A 20,669-nucleotide genomic window follows, 5' to 3' on the forward strand; every position below is an offset into this window, starting at 1 on the left:
TCTAGCAAAAAATAAATGTTTTTAACATGTAATTTAAACTTGTAAACTTGAAATCTAAAAAAAGTGGCCCAGTCTTAAAGTGGTTTATAGCTAGCCCTGAGAATTTAGCAAACACATCCATATAGCTCATAAATGCTGGCACAGAGGACCGAAGATTAGATAAAAAACAGCATAACTTTTCTTCCATATTTCCTCTTACCAAACCCATTACATCTGAAGCGCCCGGAGAAGGGATGCAAATGGTTCATTGGCAGGTTGGAGGGGTGACAAAGGAAACCTCTGCCTTGTGCCACAAAATAGCATGAAGGAGGAAGACTGTATGTCATTAACCCTAATTGAAGCCCTGGGGCTAAAGTATAGTAGTTGAACCCATTGACAGAATGTACCCCCCAGACAAACTTTCTCCAGAATGGCCCAAAGATAGGGCCATTCTACACTGTCAAATGCCTTAATGGCATCCAATGGCAGGAAGGCCCGATTGGTATGGTTAGTCGCAGGGATCCTCACATTAAGATAAGCTTGCCTAATATTAACAGCTGTTGACATGTTTGGAATAAAGGCAGCTTAATCCGGGTGAATAATATGTATTATCACTGTAGCAGTACCCTCGTAAGGGCTGCTGATTTGGTTACTAGCATTCACCATTTTAAAGACAATGAACAGTCATTTTTCTCCGTTTTGTTGTTTTTATTGTGGGGTACAAATTGGATGGGAGAAAAGGGAATATGAGATGTCCATGATAAAGAACATTCTTGAATTTACTCGTGGCCTTGGCCCTGTATCTTAGTATTTCTGTGCAATAAGACCCCTTTCACACTAAAAATAGCGCCTGAAAAAAGCGGTTCCTCTCACTCCAGTATGAAAGCCCAAAGACTTTCACATTGGAGTGGTGTGCTGGCAGGGTGTCACAAAAAGTCCTGCCAGCAGCTTCTTTGGAGCGGTGAACTCACCGCTCCTCCCCATTGAAATCAATGGGGCAGCGCTGCGATACCGCCGGAGAAATGCCTCTCCGGCGGCATTTTGCTGCTGGATTTAACCCCTTTTCGGCTGCTAGCAGGGGGTAAAACTGTCCAAATGGCACCGCTCAAACGACGGTAAAGCGGCGCTAAAAATAGCGCCACTTTACCACGAACACCCCCCTGTGGCTCAGTGTGAAAGGGGCCTAACTTCTTTACTGACTGTTGCTTCTTTTCTTTGTGCAAATCCTTCACTGCATAGTTACTGAGTTACTAGCTTTACTTCCAAAAGAACAAAAGGAAACACTGAATTATTCCCATTTGTAAACCGGAATGACGTTGTCTTCATGAATCAAAGAGCCAGAGCTGCACACAGCTGCTCCCTCCAGCCTCCATAAATCGGACAGTCACCCAGTCTTTGGAAGGTATTACCAATGTGCTAACCAGGCCAGAGATGACACGGCATCCCCCTCCCCCCGCTGACCTGACACATGGCAACAAAAGGACCACTACTTCCAGCCAGTCCATCACTAACAATGCTGTGTTCCCCGGCCACAGCATTCTACACTGCTCTGACAAGTTTCTCTTCTTCTGTTACACTGACCTTTCTCCTCCAAAACAGTTCTGTGTCCCTGGTTACAGAACTGCTGCTCTACTCTCTTCCGCTTGACTGCTACTTCCTTTGCTTGATCCTCTTTACATCCAGGTCCTGTGTTTCCCGGTCACAGCAGCTGAATGCCTCCTTAGAGATGAAGCTCTGTATCTTTAGCGCCTTCCTAGCGGTTCCTCCATCCCCCACGTGGGGACGCATGGAACACTACCTCAAACATTCATTCTGTCTTTCTGCTCCACAGAACTCCTCCCTGGAAGCATGTGACCCCAGCTTATATGAGAGGCCTGCCCCCTACCAATACCAAGAGATAACTGGTCAGGGAGCTGTCTGCCACTCGGGTACCAACTCTCTTCCAGAACCATCCATCTGAAATCAGAGGAGGCATCTCTGAGCCAGAGTACAGGTGGCCACACCCCCCACTACACTAGACACTCACAGTCCCAAAATTAAGAACAACCAGGCATTACCTAAAGCACAGGCCTGGCTTAATTTACCTGCACTTAAAGTGGAAGGCCACCCAAAAAAAAAAAATGCATTAAGAATTTTTTTTAAAAAATTAAAAATTTTCACTAACTTGAAACGCTGTTGTTAGGCAGTCTTCCTAATCTGCAGCGCTTTCTCCTCTTCGGTGAGCAGCCCTGTTGCCTTCTGGGACACGTGTGTGTCCCAGAAACCATGGGGCCATTCACAAAGCGCCGCGCGACTAGCGCATGCGCAGTAGGAAATGGGCAGTGAAGCCGCAAGGCTCCACTGCCTGTTTTCCTTCGTTAGGATGGAGGCGGCGGCAGCCGATCCGATGGACAGATCGGCCGACATCGCGGGATCGTTGGACAGGTAAGTGTCCTTATTAAAAGTCAGCAGCTACAGTGTTTTTAAAAAAAAAATATTGGCAAGAATGCCCCTTTAAGACCCCTTTCACCCTGTGCCGCCTATAGCGGCAAAGAAAAAATTGGCCTGGGCACTAAGGGAGTAAAAGTGCCCGGTACTGAAGTGGTTAATTCAGTGCAGACTGTTTATGAAAGGGACTGATTTTGATTGATGATCCAAGCATCCCGTGCCTTGAAAAGTGGATGTGGAATGCTGTGTTCATCATCATTATTTATGTCCTTTATGAGAAACAAATGAGGAGGAAAGGGAGACAAAAGGCTGGAATGTGGAATTCATACTCACTCACCAACCTAGATTAGAATTACGTGCTGCACCAATCGGAATTAATAACTTTATAACATCAATGTTCAAAATCAGCTTCCAGAACACAAAAACGTTATCACAGTAAAGAGGAGTGCGCTCAGCTCAGAAATCATTGTTTATTTCAAATAAAATAGCAGCCGGAACCTGATAAGGAATGCTTGTTACCCGCGGAAGGCTTTTCTGTGTGCACTCCTCCTATTCCGGTTGTCATGGACACGGAGCGAGTCGGACTCTCTGCTGAATGGAACGTCGGTGTTCGGGAGGGGGCGGAGCCCTGGATACTGGAACACCCGCGGGTGAGGAAGCCGTGTAGGGGAGTAGAGCACGTGGTGTGGGAGTGTCCGGAGAATGCAGTGCTGATGCTGGGCTCACTTGTTACTCTAATGCTACTATAAGGCGGTCTTTACATTGCTGAGAAATTATCGGTGCATAAGGCGGACTTTTCCTAAATAATCCTTTGTGCTGATAGAGGAGCTCCGCCCATCACGATTCCTATTGGCTGTGCTAAAATGAAGGCTGGGAGGCCTTTTGCACACTCGTGGGAAGTGAAGGGAGCTCTGACCGTTGCACACAGTGTCTGCCATGTTTGCTGTTGGCATTTTTAACCACATCGCCAGCAGAGTCTTTTTCCCATTGTACACATGTTATCATGCCCCCTAACGTTTAGAGTTGGGAATGAGGGACACCTATTAGAAAAACTATGTACACCCCCTGCCTAGGGTTGCCAGTTTTTCTTCAAGCCAAACCCAAACACTTCAGCACCACGGTGAACAGCGGGTGGAACCCGGACAGAAGGGACAGCGAGGTTGGCATTCACTAGAACAACTTGCTGTGTTTTCCTGCTGCTGCAGCTGAAATCCGGCTTCTCCTCCTTTCCCTCCTGCCGGAATTAAGCTGCTGCAGGAGGAAAATACAGCCGATCAGTTTTAGTTCTTTACTGTTAGCATCATGATCACTGTTCTCACAATCTCCCCTTTTATCTTCCTGATTTTTATCCTTTCTACTGTCATCACCACAATCATTTTTATCATTATTATCACCCTTATCCTATCCTATTCTATCATGTCTTCCTCATCCTCACCATCATTAACCACGTGCCAACCAGCGCACAACGATATACGTTGGCACAATGGCACAGCTGGGCAAATGGGCGTACAGGTACGTCCCCTTTTAAATCACGGCATTGTGGGCATGGACACACACGTGTACACCGTGACCACGGGGCCCACGATCATGTCACGGAGTAGCAGAACGGGGAGATACCTATGTAAACAAGGCATTTCCCTGTTCTGCCTAGCAACATGACAGAGATCTAATTCTCCCTGTCATCGTGAGCAGTGATCTCTGTCATGTTGTAGCGAGCCCATCACCCCCCACAGTTAGAATCACTCCCTAGGATACACTTAACCCCTTGATCGACAGTGTAATTTACACAGTAACCAATGCATTTTTATAGCACTGATCGCTGTGTAAATGACAATGGTCCCAAAATAGTGTCCGATGTGTCCGCCGTAATGTTGCAGACACAATTAAAATCGCAGATCAATGCCATTACTAATAAAAATAAAAAAAATGCCATAAATCTATCTCCTATTTTGTAGACGCTATAACTTTTTCACAAACCAATCAATATACACTTATTGCGTTTTTTTATTATTATTTTTTACCAAAAATATGTAGAAGAATACATAGCCTAAACTGAGAAAGAAATTTGATTTTTATATATATTTTTTGGGGATATTTATTATAGCAAAAAGTAAAAAATATTGTTTTTTTTTTTTAAAAATCGTCGCAAAAAATAAAAACCGCAGAGGTGATCAAATACCAGGCGGTGGTCGTCTTGGGGATGTGCTTGGGGTCGTTATCATGTTGAACTACTGCCCTGTGACCCAGTCTCCGAAGGGAGGGGATCATACTCTGCTTCAGTATGTCACAGTACATGTACATTCATGGTTCCATCAATAAACTGTATCTTCCCAGTGCCGAGAGCACTCATGCAGCCCCAGACCATGACACTCCCACCACCACGCTTAAATACTTGACTGTAGGCAAGACACTGTTGTCTTTGTACTTATCTGGTTGCCGCCACACACACACTTGACACCATCTGAACCAAATAAGTTTATCTTGGTCTCATCAGACCACAGGACATGGTTCCAGTAATCCCTGTCCTTTAGTCTGCTTGTCTTCAGCACATGTTTGCAGACTTTATTGTGCATCATCTTTATAAGAGGCTTCCTTCAGGGATGACAGCCATGCAGAACATTTTGATGCAGTGTGCAGCATATGGTCTGTGCACTGACAGGTTGAACCACCACCCCTTCAACCTCTGCAGCAATGCTGGTAGCACTCATATGTCTATTTCCCAAAGACAACCTCTGGATATGATGCTGAGCACATGCACTCAACTTCTTTGGTCAACCGTGGTGAGGCCTGTTCTGAGTGGAACCTGTCCTGTTAAACCTCTGTATGGTCTTGGCCACCATGCTGCAGCTCAGTTTCAGGGTCTTGGCAATCTTGTTATAGCCTAGGCCAATGATGGCGAACCTTGGCACCCCAGATGTTTTGAAACTGGTTTTCCCGATAGGAATTGGTTCCACTGGAAATATTTAGAACATGTTCCATTTCTAGGTCTGTTAGAATTTTCAATGTTAAAAGTCAGATGGGGCATACACACGATTGGAATGTACGATGAAAAGCTCCCGTCTGATTTTTCTGTTGGACATTCCACTCGCGTGTACGTAGCTTAACAGGTTTTCTTCTAAGATTGCCCTGTATTTGGCTCCATCCATCGTCCCATCAACTCTGACCTGCTTCCCTGTCCCTCCCTAAGAAAAGCATCCCACAACATTATGCTGCCGCCACCATGTTTTAACGGTGGGGATGGTGTGTTCAGGGTGATGTGCAGTGTTAGTTTTCCACCACACGTAGCGTTTTGCTTTTAGGCCAAGTTCTGACCAGAGCATCTTCTTCCACATGTTTCTCTCGCCTGAACTGTGGATCTCTGCAGCTTCTCCAGAGTTACCATGGGCCTCTTGGCTGCTTCTCTGAGTAATACTCTCCTTGCCCGGCCTCTCAGTTTAGGTGGATGGCCATGTCTTGGTAGGTTTGCAGTTGTGCCATACTCTTTCCATTTTTGGATGATGGATTGAACAGTGCTCTGTGAGATGTTCAAAACTTGGGATTTTTTTTTATAAACTTACCCTGTTTTAAACTTCTCCACAACTTTATCCCTGACCTGGCTGGTGTGTTCCTTGGCCTTCATGATGCTGTTTGTTCACTAAGGTTCTCTAACAAACCTCCAAGGGCTTCACAGAACAGCCGTATTTAAGCTGAGAATAAATTACACCAGGGCTCGACAAAACCCGGGCGCCAGGTCGCATTTGCGACTAGAATTAGCGACCTGGCGCCTGGGGCAGCACAACTGGGGGTATCCTGTCTCCGTGGACCCCCCCCCCGGTGTGATCGTGTCGGGCCGTTCCGCCGGTGGCCGGTAATTGAGGCCTTCTGCAGTCCTATGATTCCTTCTGGAATCTGGCGCCCTCTTGTGGTGGCCGTTGGTATCACAACCAGCAATGCTAATGGATCTTCCCTTGCCTGTGTTTTATTGCCTGCCTATCTCCTTCCCTTTATTTAGAACCCCTAAACATTATATATATTTTTTATTCTAACACCCTAGAGAATAAAATGGTGGTCGTTGCAATACTGTCTGTCACACCGTATTTGCGCAGCAGACTTGCAAGCGCACTTTTTTGGGGAAAAATAATTTATTTAATAAAAAAATAAGACAACAGTAAAGTTAGCCCAATTTTTTTTTATATTGTGAAACATAATGTTACGCCGACTAAATTGATACCCAACATGTCATGTTTCAAAATTGCGCCCGCTCATGGAATGGCGACAAACTTTTACCCTTTAAAATCTCCATAGGTGACGTTTAAATTTTTTTACAGGTTGCACGTTTTGAGTTACAGAGGTCTAGTGCTAGAATTATTGCTCTCGCTCTACCGATCACAGCGATACCTCACATGTGTGGTTTGAACACCGCTTTCATATGCGGGCGGGACAGGGCACGTTTAAAATTATTTTTATTTTCTTACTTTAACTTTTATTTTAATTTTTTTCACTGTTCTTTAAAAAAAAAAAAAAAAGTGTCAATTTTATTCCTATTACAAGGAATGTAAAAATCCCTTGTAATAGAAAAAAGCACAACAGGTCCTCTTAAAATACTAGATCTGGGGTCAGAGAGACCTCACATCTCATATTTACACTAAAATGCAATTTAACCACTTCAATACAGGGCACTTATACACCTTCCTGCCCAGACCAATTTTGAGCTTTCAGCGCTGTTGCACTTTGAATGACAATTGCGCGGTCATGCTACACTGTACCCAAACTAAATTTTTATCATTTTGTTCCCACAAATAGAAATTTATTTTGGTGGTATTTGATCGCCTCTGGGATTTTTATTTTCTGCTAAACAAATAAAAAAAGACAGAAAATCTTGAAAAAAAAAACATGTTTTTTTTTTGTTTCAGTTACAAAACTTTGTAAATAAGTACGTTTTCTCCTTCACTGATGGACACTGACGGGGCTGCAGTGACAGGCACTGATAAGGTGGCACCAATGAAGTGGCACTGATAGGTGGCACTGATATACGACACAGATAGACACTGATAGGTGGCACGTATTGGCACGGATGGGCACTGATAGGCGGCTAGGATGGGCACTGATAGGCGGCATTGTAATTTAAAGTTTTGTAGGGATGGATGCCAATCAGTGCCAAACAATAATGCATGCCAATCAGTGATGCCCATTGTGGGCACTGATTGGCATCCATTATGGGCAGCGATTGTCATTCATTATGGGCACTGGCTGGCATCCCTGGTGGTCTAGGGGGCATACCTGGTGCTGGGCATCTCCTGGTGGTCTAGTGGCGTCCCTGGTGGTCCAGTGGGGGCATCCTCGGGGGGCCTGTGCTGATAATCGATCAGCACAGACTCCCCCTGTCAGAGGACAGACGCGAGTGAAGAAAAGCCGATCACCGGCTCTTCCTATTTACACTGTGATCAGCCGTGATTGGACACGCAGCCGCTTAATATATCCCCTCACGCTCTATCTTCCCCTCACTCGTCTCCATGTCAGGCCAAGGACAGGTCCGGATCGCCATTACCGACCTGGCTCCTAACTTTTTTAGCTGGCTCCTAGATTCCAAGCAAATTTGTCAAGCCCTGAATTACACACCAGTGGACTCTATTTACTAATTAGGTGACTTCTGAAGGCAATTGGTTCCACTATATTTTAGTTAGGGGTATCAGAGTAAACGGGACTGAATACAAATGCTACACTTTGCAGATATTTATTTGTAAAAGATTTTGGAAACCATTTATTATTTTCCTTCCACTTCACAATTATGTGCCACTTTGTGTTGGTCTATCACAAAAAATCCCAATAAAATACATTTACGTTTTTAGTTGTAAGCATAACAAAATGTGGAAATTTTCAAGGCGTATGAATTCTTTTTCAAGGCACTATATATAACAGTATTGAAGTGGTTAAAATGTAAATTTTAGACCTGAAGATGAGTTAACCCCTCCAGATGGCTTGTACAGCATTTGATCAAGCTGATCTCAGTTTGATCTGATGCTTTGGAGGCCAGAGGAGAGATCTGGGGTCTAATAGATCCCAGATCTCTCCAAAAAGAGGACCTGTCACAGCCCATGCTATCACAAGGCTTGTATGTTGTTCATCCCTTGTAATAATAAAGTTGATAAAAAAAGTTCCAAAATTCAAGTTTAGGAGCTGCCAGTGTACATGAAGCCTAAAGCCTGGTACACAGTACTAGTTTTTTGTTGTTAAATGACAGCTCAGGCCGGAGCTGCTTTACTATCCGATGTTAGTACAGCAAGCTCTCCTGGTGTTTTATTGTGTTCTGATGAGGACAACCCCCCCCCCCCCCCCGCCAGAACACTCTGCTGTGCCATTGGCTGAGAGCTCTGACTGGACGTTGGTTGGCAGACCTGTCGGACCGGCTGAAGTATACACGGGCAAAATGTCGGCTGGTTTCTATTGAATTGGCCAATGCCGCCTGACATTCAACCCATGTGTACTAGGCTTTAGTTTACTGTAATGTCAATTTTGATTGCAGTGACTTTTTTTTTTTTTCTGTACAATGAAATAAGATAAGCAAGTGCTACTTAGCACCTGATTAAAACAGATTTTACAAACTATTTTGACATTTCAGTATATATAGAACAGAAGTCGATAAGAATCATCAATAAATCTGCAGAAGTTTTTCTCAACTGAACAGGATCTCCCTTTATGTTTTTTCTTTTAAATTATTTTTTACAGTTCAAGGAGATGATCTCATTGGATGTAGCTGACAGTTCTCAAGTTTATTCTGCATTTCTAGTATACATAGATCTTCTAGAAGGTAAGTAAAATCATATTTCTACCTTTTTGAACTAGAAATACATTTTAAAATTTCAGATGTAAAAAAATGGCAAAATAACCGTACATGGATTTTGTGATTCCCAGCAGTTTCTCCATATTCATATCTGTTAGCTTTCATACTGTAAATGCTGCTTAAAAAAATCTTTACCTACCTCCACTCCAGCAATGCAATGTTGGCAATCTCCATCATCTCATTGTCTTCTTACAGATTCAAGATCTTTACACTATTATAACAATTCCAAATTTAATAAAAGAATTTAAACGGTTTGGGGAATTAAGTAACTTTAAAGTAAAGTGAGTTGATGAATATTACATTGGAAGAAAAAACACAGACACAAAAAGACTTTCCATTTAAATGGAAGCAGGATGCGATTAAATATCTGGGAATATATATCCCGAAAAATTTAAAAACGATTACAAGAACTGAATTACAGTGTGACAATCCAAAAAGTAAATTATTGCAAAAATATGATAAAATAACTTATTCATGGATAGGAAAAATAAATATAGTGAAAATGGAGATATTGCCATTATTACTATATATCTCTCAAATGATACCTATAATACAATTAACAAAAACTAATGAGGGATTAAGAAAAGCAGTAGGAAGCTTTATCTGGTCCCTTAAAACCCCCCGAATAAGAAGAGAAATTTTAATTAGAGGATTAGCATTACCTGACTTTTCTAAATATTTACAAGCAGCATCATTAATCAGAATAGTAGATTGGCACCACAGTACAAAAAATAAACCATGGGTTAATCTTAAGGTGGATATTATAGGGACACAACTTAAATACTTGTCTTGGATAAAACTCCATTTAAGACCAAAAGAACTACCGATTTTTGTAAAGGATACATTAAAAACATGAGATGCCGTACTGGAAAAAGGAAAACTGTCCACTATGGTCGGACCTATGACCCCATTATTCTCCAATCCAGAATTTACACCAGCATTAAAAACCACAAAATATTTAAAATGGAATATATTGGAGAATGCAAGAGTGGTACAGATCTTACTGGATGGAAAAATGGCAAAATTTCAAGATTTGGGACCCGAATATAAAAATAAATGGCTACAATACCATCAATTAAGAAAAATTATTGAACCGATTAAAATCTTAATAAACAGACAAGCTACTAAATTTGAACAAATAATTATGGAGGAACATAAACCGATTAAAAAATGATCTAAGATATATGATTTATTACCTCCCTCTGGAAATATTAGGGAACTAACAGGAATGAAAAAATGGGAGGAAGAAACAGGAAACTCATTAACAGAGGAAGAATGGGAATTTCTTTTTGGAATAATACATAAAACATCAACAGCAACTAAATATCAAGAAAGAAACTATAAGATTGCATTAAGATGGTATAGGAGTCCAGTAGTAATGAATACAATAAATAGCGGGAATACAGAGAATTCTTGGAGATGTAAAGTAGAAAGAGGGATTTTAGAACATATATGGTATGGATGATGTAAGGTGAGAGTTTTCTAGTATAAGATACTGGAAATATATCAGAAAATGGTCGGAGTAGAGTTGAGTCCAAATATAAATATTGCGTTATTTTCTCTCACACCAAATTCAATAAAGCATGGTAAGGCAGAATTATTACACCATATGACAACAGCAGCTAGAACCGTAATAGCACATACATGGAGCGAAATAAGTAGCCCAACTGTGTCGGGTTGGATATGTGAAATAAACGAAATACAATACATGGAAAAACAGATAAGAGAAGAAGGATATATAAACAATCAAATGCCAGTAATATGGCAAAAATGGGAAGAATTTCGGTCCTCAAGAAAGATGATAGAATACTTATCTTTTTTTCTTTTTTTTTTTTTTTTTTTTTTTTTTTTTTTTTTTTTTTTTTTTTTTTTTTGCCACATCAGCGAATCTTTACCTGAGACTATGAATCAACTTAACGTTCATTGTTGTCTCTTAGAATTAATCTTCACATCATTGTGGCTGTTTTCTTGTTGCTTACTTGTATAATTAAATGTAAAAACATTTATCCAACTTTTATTTCATATTTCTTAAAACAATTCTTATATCTTACTCCCAATATTTCACTGAAATTATATTAAAGTTATACTACCCCCCCCCCCCCCTCCCCTTTCCCCTTGTCAGTAGTGTCCCTGCTCCTGATATTCTGGTCTTTATGGTCTTAGTTGTGCGGAGAAACTCCAATCCCACTTAAATTGTTTCCAACCTCTCCATTTTTTTAGAAATATTACCCTTTCCTCTTCTTCTCTCAAACACAGGCTTTCCATATTATATATTTCTTCTACCGCATCTACCCACTCCCATGTTGTTGGGCACTCTACCTCTCGCCATTTTTTAGGGATCAGTTTTTTCGCAGCGTTTAATAGATGCGGGATGATTGTGTCTTGGTATTGTTTAACCCCAACCTCCGTGCCGTGAAAGAGTACTACCCAGGGGTCTGATTTCAATGCTGTTTGAGTTATTTCCTTAATCATTTGAAGGATCTTTTCCCAGTATAGTTTAATTTTAGCGCACTCCCACCAAATGTGTGTCATGGTACCTGTTTTCCCACAGCCCCGCCAGCACTCGGCGGTCCCGCCTAGCTGGAATTTAGATACCTTATCCGGGGTGTTATACCATCGGGAGATAAGTTTGTAGTTCATCTCAGCTGTTTTATTGTCCCTTGCCGAGCGGTGTGTCATTTTCAAAATTTTATTTATTGTTTCTTTACCTTTTTGTGATCCCAATTCCCTTTCCCATTTATTTATATATGGCGGCGTATCTTTCCAGCTGGTCCGCATCAATAGCCCATATAGCTTTGATATTATACCCTTTGTACTATCAGCCGTACAAAGTTGTTCCACCCCTGTCAAATCCTTTTCAGACCTAATCGGCTGGGGAAGTTTTTCTATGAAACGGGTCAGCTGGAGATATCGCCACCTATCCCTTCTCATAAATCCCATGTGCACTAACTCTTCATGTGAAAGAAGTTTCCCTTTTTTAATTATATCTTTTATTTGTGACCCCTCTAATCTTATCCAGTTCCCTCCTATCACCCCTCTACCCGGTGGGAAATATTCGTTATCTTTTAAGGTTATCAGTGGCGAATTATAGTGTCCATTTAATCTTTTATATTCCTTATCCCATATCTTCAGTGCAGTCTGTGTTAACTTATTTGTGTCTATATCTAGTACCCTGTATTTTGGGGGATTCCATATTATCTTATTTAATTGTGCTTTACTGTATGTATATTCTAAATTAACCCATCTTTTTTCCTCTTTTTTTTTCCCTTTTACCCATTCTACAATTCTTGATAAGACCACCGCCTGATAATAATATTGTAAATCAGGGACCGCTAATCCTCCCCTCCCTTTTTCTTGTTTTAATACTCCATAGGAGATCCTAGGTTTTTTGTTATTCCATATAAATTTGCTCATTATTGCTTTTAATTTTTGGAAATAGCTGGATGGGATTTCAACTGGCAACATCTGGAATTTATATACAATTTTTGGAAGAATAAACATTTTATACACGTTTATTCGACCTATCCACGAGATCGATCTATTACTTGCTCTTCTGAGTTCAGTTTTTATTTCATTCAATAAAGGGATATAATTTAGACGGTATATCTTATCCAGAGTGTTTGCCAATTTTACCCCCAGGTATTTCAGCTCTTTTGTCCATTTAAATTTACTTTGTTCTTGGATTAGTTGTACTTCCGTCGCACCTACATTTATATTAAGGATTTCAGATTTTGTTTGGTTAATTTTGAAGTTTGATAATTTCCCGTACTCATCCAGGGCCTTTGTTATCTTGGGCAGAGAATCTACTGGGTTACTTATATAAAACAACACGTCGTCTGCATATGCTGCAAGTTTATGTTCCTCTTGCTCAGCCTTAATTCCGCTTATTTCCGGGTTGTTTCTGATTGTCGCGAGTAGGGGTTCCAACGAAAGCACAAAAAGAAGAGGTGATAGTGGGCATCCCTGTCTGGTCCCATTTTCCATCTCAAAGGAAGAGGAGGGCAACCCGTTGATGTTTACAGTCGCTGTCGGGTGGTCATACATCGTTTTAATCCATCTGGCCATCCTAGGGCCTATGCCCATTTTGTCCATTGTCTGGAACATGAATCCCCAATCGACTCTATCAAAGGCCTTTTGGGCATCTATTGATAATAGTAGCGCCGGGGGTTCCGTCTTCTTCCTTTGAGATAGAATCAATAAAGTTCTCACTCCATTGTCCTTTCCCTCTCTCCCGCGGATAAACCCAGTCTGATCTGGATGTACTAGTATATTCATTACTTTTTTCATTCTATTTGCTAACACCTTAGCAAATAGTTTAGTATCCTCATTAAGGAGTGATATTGGTCTGTAACTTGCGCACTTGGTCTCGTCTTTTCCTTCTTTCCGTATGATCGTTATTGAGGCAGATAGCGCCTCTTTACTCATGGCGTACTCTGTCCCAATCCCGTTCATATATTTACAGAGTTTCGGTACTAGTATATTCTTAAACCTCTTGTAGTAACTAATTGTCAGACCGTCTGGTCCCGGGCTTTTCCCAGGAGCTGATTCCGCTAATACCTCGTTTATTTCTGCTTCCGTTATGGGGTTTTCTAAGTATTCTTTATCAATTTCACTGATCCTGGGGAGTCTCGCCTTATTTAAATATTTAACAGTTTCTTTTAGTTTACCTTCTTTATCTATCAAGTTGTTTTTTACCGCATATAATTTCCCGTAGTATGTTTTGAATGATTCGGCTATTTCTTTTGAAGCGTATACCATGTCCCCGGTTTCTGTTTGAATTTTCTCTATGTAGTTCGTAGCTTTTTTCTTTTGGAGCGTCCTGGCTAGATATTTAGTAGGTTTGTTTTCTTCTTGATACCTCACTTTATTGAGTTGATTAAAAAATTTTTTAGTTTCTTGTTCCATTAACCCACGTAGTTCTTCTCTCCTGGACGTTAATTTTTGATATAGCTTTTTATCTGTAAGCCCCCTTTTATGTTGTTGTTCAATTTTGAGGATTTCCTCTCTGAGTTTATTACCCCTCTCTATACGTTCTTTTTTTTTCTGCGAGCCTCGTGCAATCAAGATCCCCCGAATATACGCCTTATGGGCATCCCACAGGACCTGCCCAGAGATTCCTTCGGTCTCATTCATCAGAAAGTACTTCTCTAATTCCTTACTCACTACTTCCCCCCCCTCCTTATCAAGAATCAACGTGTCATTTAGTCGCCACCTAGAGAAACATTTACTTTGTCCGGGAATCTGCATTTTCATTTTTAAAGGCGCGTGATCTGACTGTGTTGTTATTTCTATACTTGTTTCTAGTACCATCTCTAGGGCTCTGTGTTCCACAAGAATATAATCAATCCTTGAGTACGACCCGTGTACTGGGGAGAAAAATGTGTAGTCCCTTATTTTGGGGTGTTGTGCCCTCCATACATCAACTAGTTGGTTTTTATTCAAGTTTTGAATTAACCTTTTTAATTGAGTGCTATTCCCTCCCAGTACCCGGGACGTACTGTCAAGTATGGGGTCTAGACAGAGATTCAGATCTCCCATTATAACTACATGGCCACTTTTAAATTCTTGTATTTTGGCCAGTATTCCCCTCAAGAAATTTATAGGGTTTTTATTTGGAGAGTAAATGTTAGCCAGTGTATACCTAATATTTCCTAATTTTCCTTTCAAAAATAGATATCTTCCTTCTGGGTCTGCTACTCTTCCTTCTACAGTGAATCGAATATCCTTACCGAATCCTATTGCTACTCCTCTTGCCCTTTTTGAGATCGTATCCCCATAGTACCATTTCGGGTGGTCTTTAGAGTAAAGCCTACTCCTTGACGTATGTGTTATATGTGTCTCCTGGAGAAAGATCACATCTGCCTCTAGTTGTTTTAATTCTACCAGGATTTTATGCCTCTTTTTTGCTGTGTTGAGCCCCCTAACATTATAAGATAGGAAGTTTAATTCCAGTTTCCTTTTATCCATATTCTCTGTCCTGACCATGTTTTCGTTTTTCTTTTCCTTCCCTCCTTTTTTCCCTCAGGGTTTCACTACTGACATCTTCTTCTCCTTCCTCCCTCCCCTTCCCCCTCTCCCCCATACCCCCCTCTCCCGCCCATCTCCCCATCCCCCTCCCCCCCCCCTGTTTTGGCCATCCTGCGGCCCTCGACTTATCAATTGGCCTCAAATCTCTGGCCATTTCTAAGTCTTAGTGCTCCGAGGTGGGGTTCGCCAGTTGCCTCCTTTCCCTCCCTACTTTGGTATATCTCCTCATAGGGATGGGAATGGGACTGCCCCACCCAACCGGTCCGACCACATACATCCCCCTACCTCTCCACCCCTCCCCCCCCCCCCCCCGTCTCCCCCATGATCCCAGTCTCTTCCACTTCTAATTTATCATTTAAGTTGGGTGGCATTTTAAGGTGATTCCTCTGACTCGTCTGTCCAGCCGGGTAAACTTGGAGTTGGAATCTCCAGTTTTTCACAAAATTCTCTTAACTCTTCAGGGAAACTTAATTTAGCTGTTATTCCATCTTTAAATGCCAACAGGCAAGCCGGGAAGCCCCATCTGTATCTAATGTTTCGTACTCTCATCTGTTCCAAGAGAGGTTTCAGGAGACGTCTTCTGGCTAGGGTCTCAAATGCTAGGTCCGGGAAGATTTGTATTTCTGTTTCCGCATACTTTAATGGGGGGTTTCCCCTTAATTTCCTCCAGATCTCCTCTTTATCTTCATAGTGTTCAAACCTTACGATAATATCGCGGAATCTTCCCCTTCCTGTTTCTTCCGATCCTATCCTCCCAACCCGATGCACCCTCTCTAACAAAGGGAGTACCCCCTCTGCATTGTCTAGTATGGGGCGAAATATATCTTTCAGAACCTCCCTTAAATCTTCTTTCTTGTTCTCTGGGACATTTCTTATTCTCAGATTTAGTCTTCTATTTCTATTTTCTTGGTCTTCGAGTCGGTAGAGAATTCTTCTCTGGTTCTGAGAAATTGATTTAACTTGCGTCTGTACTTTCTTTAACTTCTGTTCTTGATTCTCAGTTCTTTCTTCTACAGCTTCAACTCTCGCTAGCATATGACCAAGGTCACTTCTTAGGAGACTAATATCTGATCTTATAGAGTTCTCCAGTTTTTGGAGCATCTCCCTCATGAACCCTTTTGTTATTCCCAGGTCTTCCATCCTCTGATCCTCATTTTTACTTAGTTCTAATTCGCTTTCCGTTGTCAGTTCGTCTCTAGACTGATCCGGGGTCTCCCCTGCTGTTTTTTCCACTCCCCTTTTTCCTCCATGGTTTGTGGGTATCTTTTCCTTCCCTCCTCCTCTTGGGCTAGCTCCTTGGGTCATATATTGTTTTATGGTGCTTTCCGTGTTGGGATTTTTTGGGGTTTTAAGGCCCCCCTTAGTATTTTGCTTTGAGGCTCTGCTCATTTTGGTTTTTTTTGCTTCCCGTGGTCGTCGCCCCAGTTTGCTGGTCTTCTCACGTTCTCCTTCTATGGCTGGTGCTTTTTCTTCTGAGAATTCCCTCCAATCAGCCCCTTACAGTATCTACCAGGGTAGGATCCCTTGGTTATGGCTGAGCGGTTTTCCGCCCTAAGTTTGTCAGTCTGCTATAAGTGTTTCTCCCCCTTCTTTATGGTCGATCAAGGGCAGGTACTTTCAGTCCAAGCATTTATTCTTATTATCTCCTCTCTTTCTTCCTCCCTCCCTCCAACACAGGGAAAGGGGGTCCGGGAGAAAGAGGGAGAAGAAAGGGGTAACAAAAAAAAAAAAAAAAAGAGAAGACAGAAAGTAGAGAGAAAAAACCAGTGGCACCACAGTTAGCTTTATCTATTGAGCAATGACGTCTTCCGTCCCTATATCTTTAGTAGACACCTGTAAGTCGCATATCATAATTTCGTTATGCGTTAAATATGGGGTTTCTCCCCTTATTGTGCCTCTCCTGATATTTTACCTCTATATTAGCTGGTCATCGAATTCTATAGGGACGTGCGTACTATGTAAGGTTATGTTTACTCTTGAGAATTCTGCTGGGCTCCCAGGAAAGTATGCAGCTGCAAAATGGGATCGCTTTCCATGCGTGTACTGTCCTTCATGCAGTTTCCTACATGCTATGAATATATTACTCCACCGAGTTACATCACTGCTCATGCGTTTAGAAAATATGCGATTTTTGAGTAGCTAAGCAGGAGTGCCGTGGGGTTCTTTTCCAGGGGGTTACCTTATATTAACCATCTATCATTACATTTAAGGATCCGGATTGATTTTCTGAAAGCAGGCAGCTAAGGAGTTATTCGTTCATTCCATCTTGAGTGTCTTATATAATGCTTGTTTCATCCTCACTGGCCGCTTTCAGTCTGGTTAGTAATATTTCAGGCTATTTCTCTGGGCATTTCCCTCACTCCCACCTGGTATCTTATAATTTTTTTTTTTTTTTTTTTTTTTGCAGAGAATCTCAGCGACGAGTATAGTATTAATCTGAATTATATATCCCAGGGTAAAAGTATGTCATCATTCATACTATCTCTTTACTTTTACTCCAGTTTTAATGACCATGATAGTTTAAACATATTCTTATTTAAGACAGATGAGTTTTGCAGACATAAGTATCACTTATCTTATCTCTTATACTCGTTTATCTTCCTTAGTTCATCCCTTAGTGCGTCCCAGCTTACAAAGAAAAACTGCTGTTATGTTGCATCAGAGAGGTGAAGGGAAAAGTCTAATATCCTGCTGACCACTTCAGCGCATTTATAGTGTTCATACAAATTTTTCTAACACAATGCAGCCTGGTATCTTTATATCTTATATTTGTTTATGTATAGTTCCAGCAACCAGCGCAAAGCTGGTCTGAATTGTCTATCCCAGAAAGAGAAACACCTCATCATTCATGTTGTCCCATCATTGTTATTACAGTCCTTTCTATTCCCCTGGCAGTTTAGACATACGGTCATTTAAGACAGCTATGACTTGCACCGGGATATAGTACTTAGCTTATCTGTTGCTCTCCGTGATCATGCTCTCCTTTTATCTTCGAAATCCCGAGAGGTTGGGGGGGAGGGCGGCAGAGAGGAGGCGAGGTGGCAGCTGTTATTTATGGCCGGTAGGGTAGACAGGTTCCGGAGCGGCGTCTTGCGGCGGTGTCTTTCATTACTGGAGCCTCTCACCTTCCAGCATTATTCCGCTCTGCATTTCTCTTCCACACGCCGCACGCCTTCTCCTGCTCAGCCTCCTCGTAACCCCTCCCTTCCGTCGGAGCGTTCCTACGTCATCCCCCTGACCCCTCTTTTTAAGCCTACGGCACCTGGTATTCCCAGGCGGTCTCCCATCCAGATACTAACCAGGCCCGACCCTGCTTAGCATCCGAGATCAGACGAGATCGAGCGCATTCAGGGTAATGTGGCCGCAGAGAATACTTATAATCAGAAAGGAACAAGTGGTCCAGTGGGATGATAAAGGTGGAACAGGAGGAGGTGACGGCGGAGATGAGTGGGAGAGGAATTTCTCTCTCTTTTCTTCTGTATGAGTGTGGGGAGAATGGATAAGAGAGAAAGGGGAAAGTTAATAAGGAAATGTAATAGCCTATAAGTGAGATCTCTATATGGTTATGTAAAGGAAGTATTTTATGTTTGTTTTTTCAAATGTTTATTGTTGGATAAATGTTAATATGTTGTTTCTTAAAAATGTAATAAAAAGTAATTTGAAACAGATTCAAGATCTTTGGCCAGGTTTGGATGACATCACTCCGGTGCACATGCAAGGGAGTTATAGTAGCACTTCACTCTCCCAATCCCAATCAACATTGATTATTTTTAACCCTCATGCTGCTAGCATTAGTAAATAGATAGGAAAGTATATTTTATATATATATTTTTTGCATTTCTTTAGTTACTGCCTGGTTTCTTGCCTGTGCAAATGATGTCATACATCCCAGGAGTCTTCAGGACGAAAGGAGGGGTTTTCCTGCCTCCTTGCTTGAGCTAAGGGCAGATGGATTCCAGGAAGAAAATGCTACATGTATCATCTGCCTTTACTCAAGATGGCCAGGGCCAGGAATGCTAGGGGGTTGTTTTTCAAAGTGATTTTTTAACAAAATAAAGCATGGAGACATGGATGGATGGGGGAGTTTGCCTTGAATATACAATTTGAATTAAATAGTGTTTTTGGTTTCTGGTTCTCGGCTGTAGTGAAGATCCGCTTTATGTCTTTATTGGACCAGAAATTGTACACTGAGCTCCACATGTGCAGTTCATTGTATAGTGTAAACAATTTTGTGAAGGGGAGGTCAAAATCCTTCGCTGTAGAAGAGAAATAGTATATATTTTCTGCAAATGTTGTTTTTTAACATAATTTCTGCTTTACCAGATCCTCCCACTCTTAACCACTTCAATACTGGGCACTTTTACCCCCTTCCTGCCCAGGCCAATTTTCAGCTTTCATTGCTGTCACACTTTGAATGACAATTGCGCAGTGATGCAACACTGTACCCAAACTAAATTTTTATAATTTTGTTCACACAAATAGAGATTTCTTTTGGTGGTATTTAATCATCTCTGGGTTTTAAATTTTTTGCTAAAATACCGAAAATGTTGAAAAAAAAACAAGTTTTTTTTGTTTCTGTTATAAAATTTTGCAAATAAGTAATCTTTCTTTGTGAATTTAGGCCAAAATATATTCTGCTACATTTCTTTGGTGAAAATAACCCAAATCCATGTATCTCAGATAGCAAGGCTAACGTGCAAATTTGTGGCAGTGTTGAATTGTAAAACTGTTGAAGTGCTGCATATTTTCTCTGCCAAGTTGTACACTTGCAGCACTTGAAGCGCAAGTTCTAGTTGACATTTTTTCAATGTGTAGCAAATTTGCATGGCAAGTCTCTAGCAAGAGCAAAGTTGCAGTAGTGAGTCTTCAGCAAGAGCTCTACAAGTCTACAGCATGAAAATTCAGTCACAGTGACCTCCTGTGGTAGGATGGCTATTGCACAACATAACTCAACCAGGCCCAAAAATGTCAGGGCAGTACAGATATTGCCCTAATTACCCCTTTTTTGGAATGTAGTTAGTCCAAGGTATTTAGTGAGAGGCATGGCAAGTTTTTTGAAGTTATACATTTTGGGAAAAAATAAATAAAACTACATTTTTTAAATTTTTTTATTTTATTTTACATACTGTCACCAGTGCAGTACCGTGGCATCATATAATGGGTGTGGCAGTGATCAGAGACACTGACTGGTGACAGTATGAGGGGGAAGAAATGTGTGTGTGTGTGTGTGTGTGTGTGTGTGTGTGTGTGTGTATACAGTGCCTTGCGAAAGTATTCGCCCCCTTGAACTTTTCAACCTTTTGCCACATTTCAGGCTTCAAACATAAAGATATAAAATGTTTATTTTTTGTGAAGAATCACCAACAAGTGGGACACAATTGTGAAGTGGGACGAAATTTATGGATTTTTGAAACTT

At 41.4% G+C, this 20,669-nt stretch overlaps 1 protein-coding gene and 1 pseudogene across 1 annotated transcript in view; one reads left to right on the forward strand and one right to left on the reverse strand.

Annotated features, from left to right (window-relative positions):
- Nucleotides 1–2,916: 2,916 nt before the first annotated feature.
- The window catches only part of TSEN15 (tRNA splicing endonuclease subunit 15), a 76,381-nt gene continuing 58,628 nt past the window's right edge, over nt 2,917–20,669 (forward strand). Inside the window, exons 1-2 of the mRNA XM_077452657.1 lie at nt 2,917–3,056; nt 9,112–9,193. Coding sequence (XP_077308783.1) covers nt 2,970–3,056; nt 9,112–9,193 — 169 coding nt within the window. The 5' untranslated portion in view covers nt 2,917–2,969. The remainder of the gene's footprint in view (nt 3,057–9,111; nt 9,194–20,669) is intronic.
- LOC143928979 (5S ribosomal RNA) lies at nt 18,504–18,622 on the reverse strand (annotated as a pseudogene).

This window comes from Lithobates pipiens, unplaced genomic scaffold (genome assembly GCF_037356315.1).
Source record: "Lithobates pipiens isolate NorthernLeopardFrog02 unplaced genomic scaffold, aLitPip1_a1.2 Scaffold_23, whole genome shotgun sequence".
Lineage (NCBI taxonomy): Eukaryota > Metazoa > Chordata > Amphibia > Anura > Ranidae > Lithobates > Lithobates pipiens.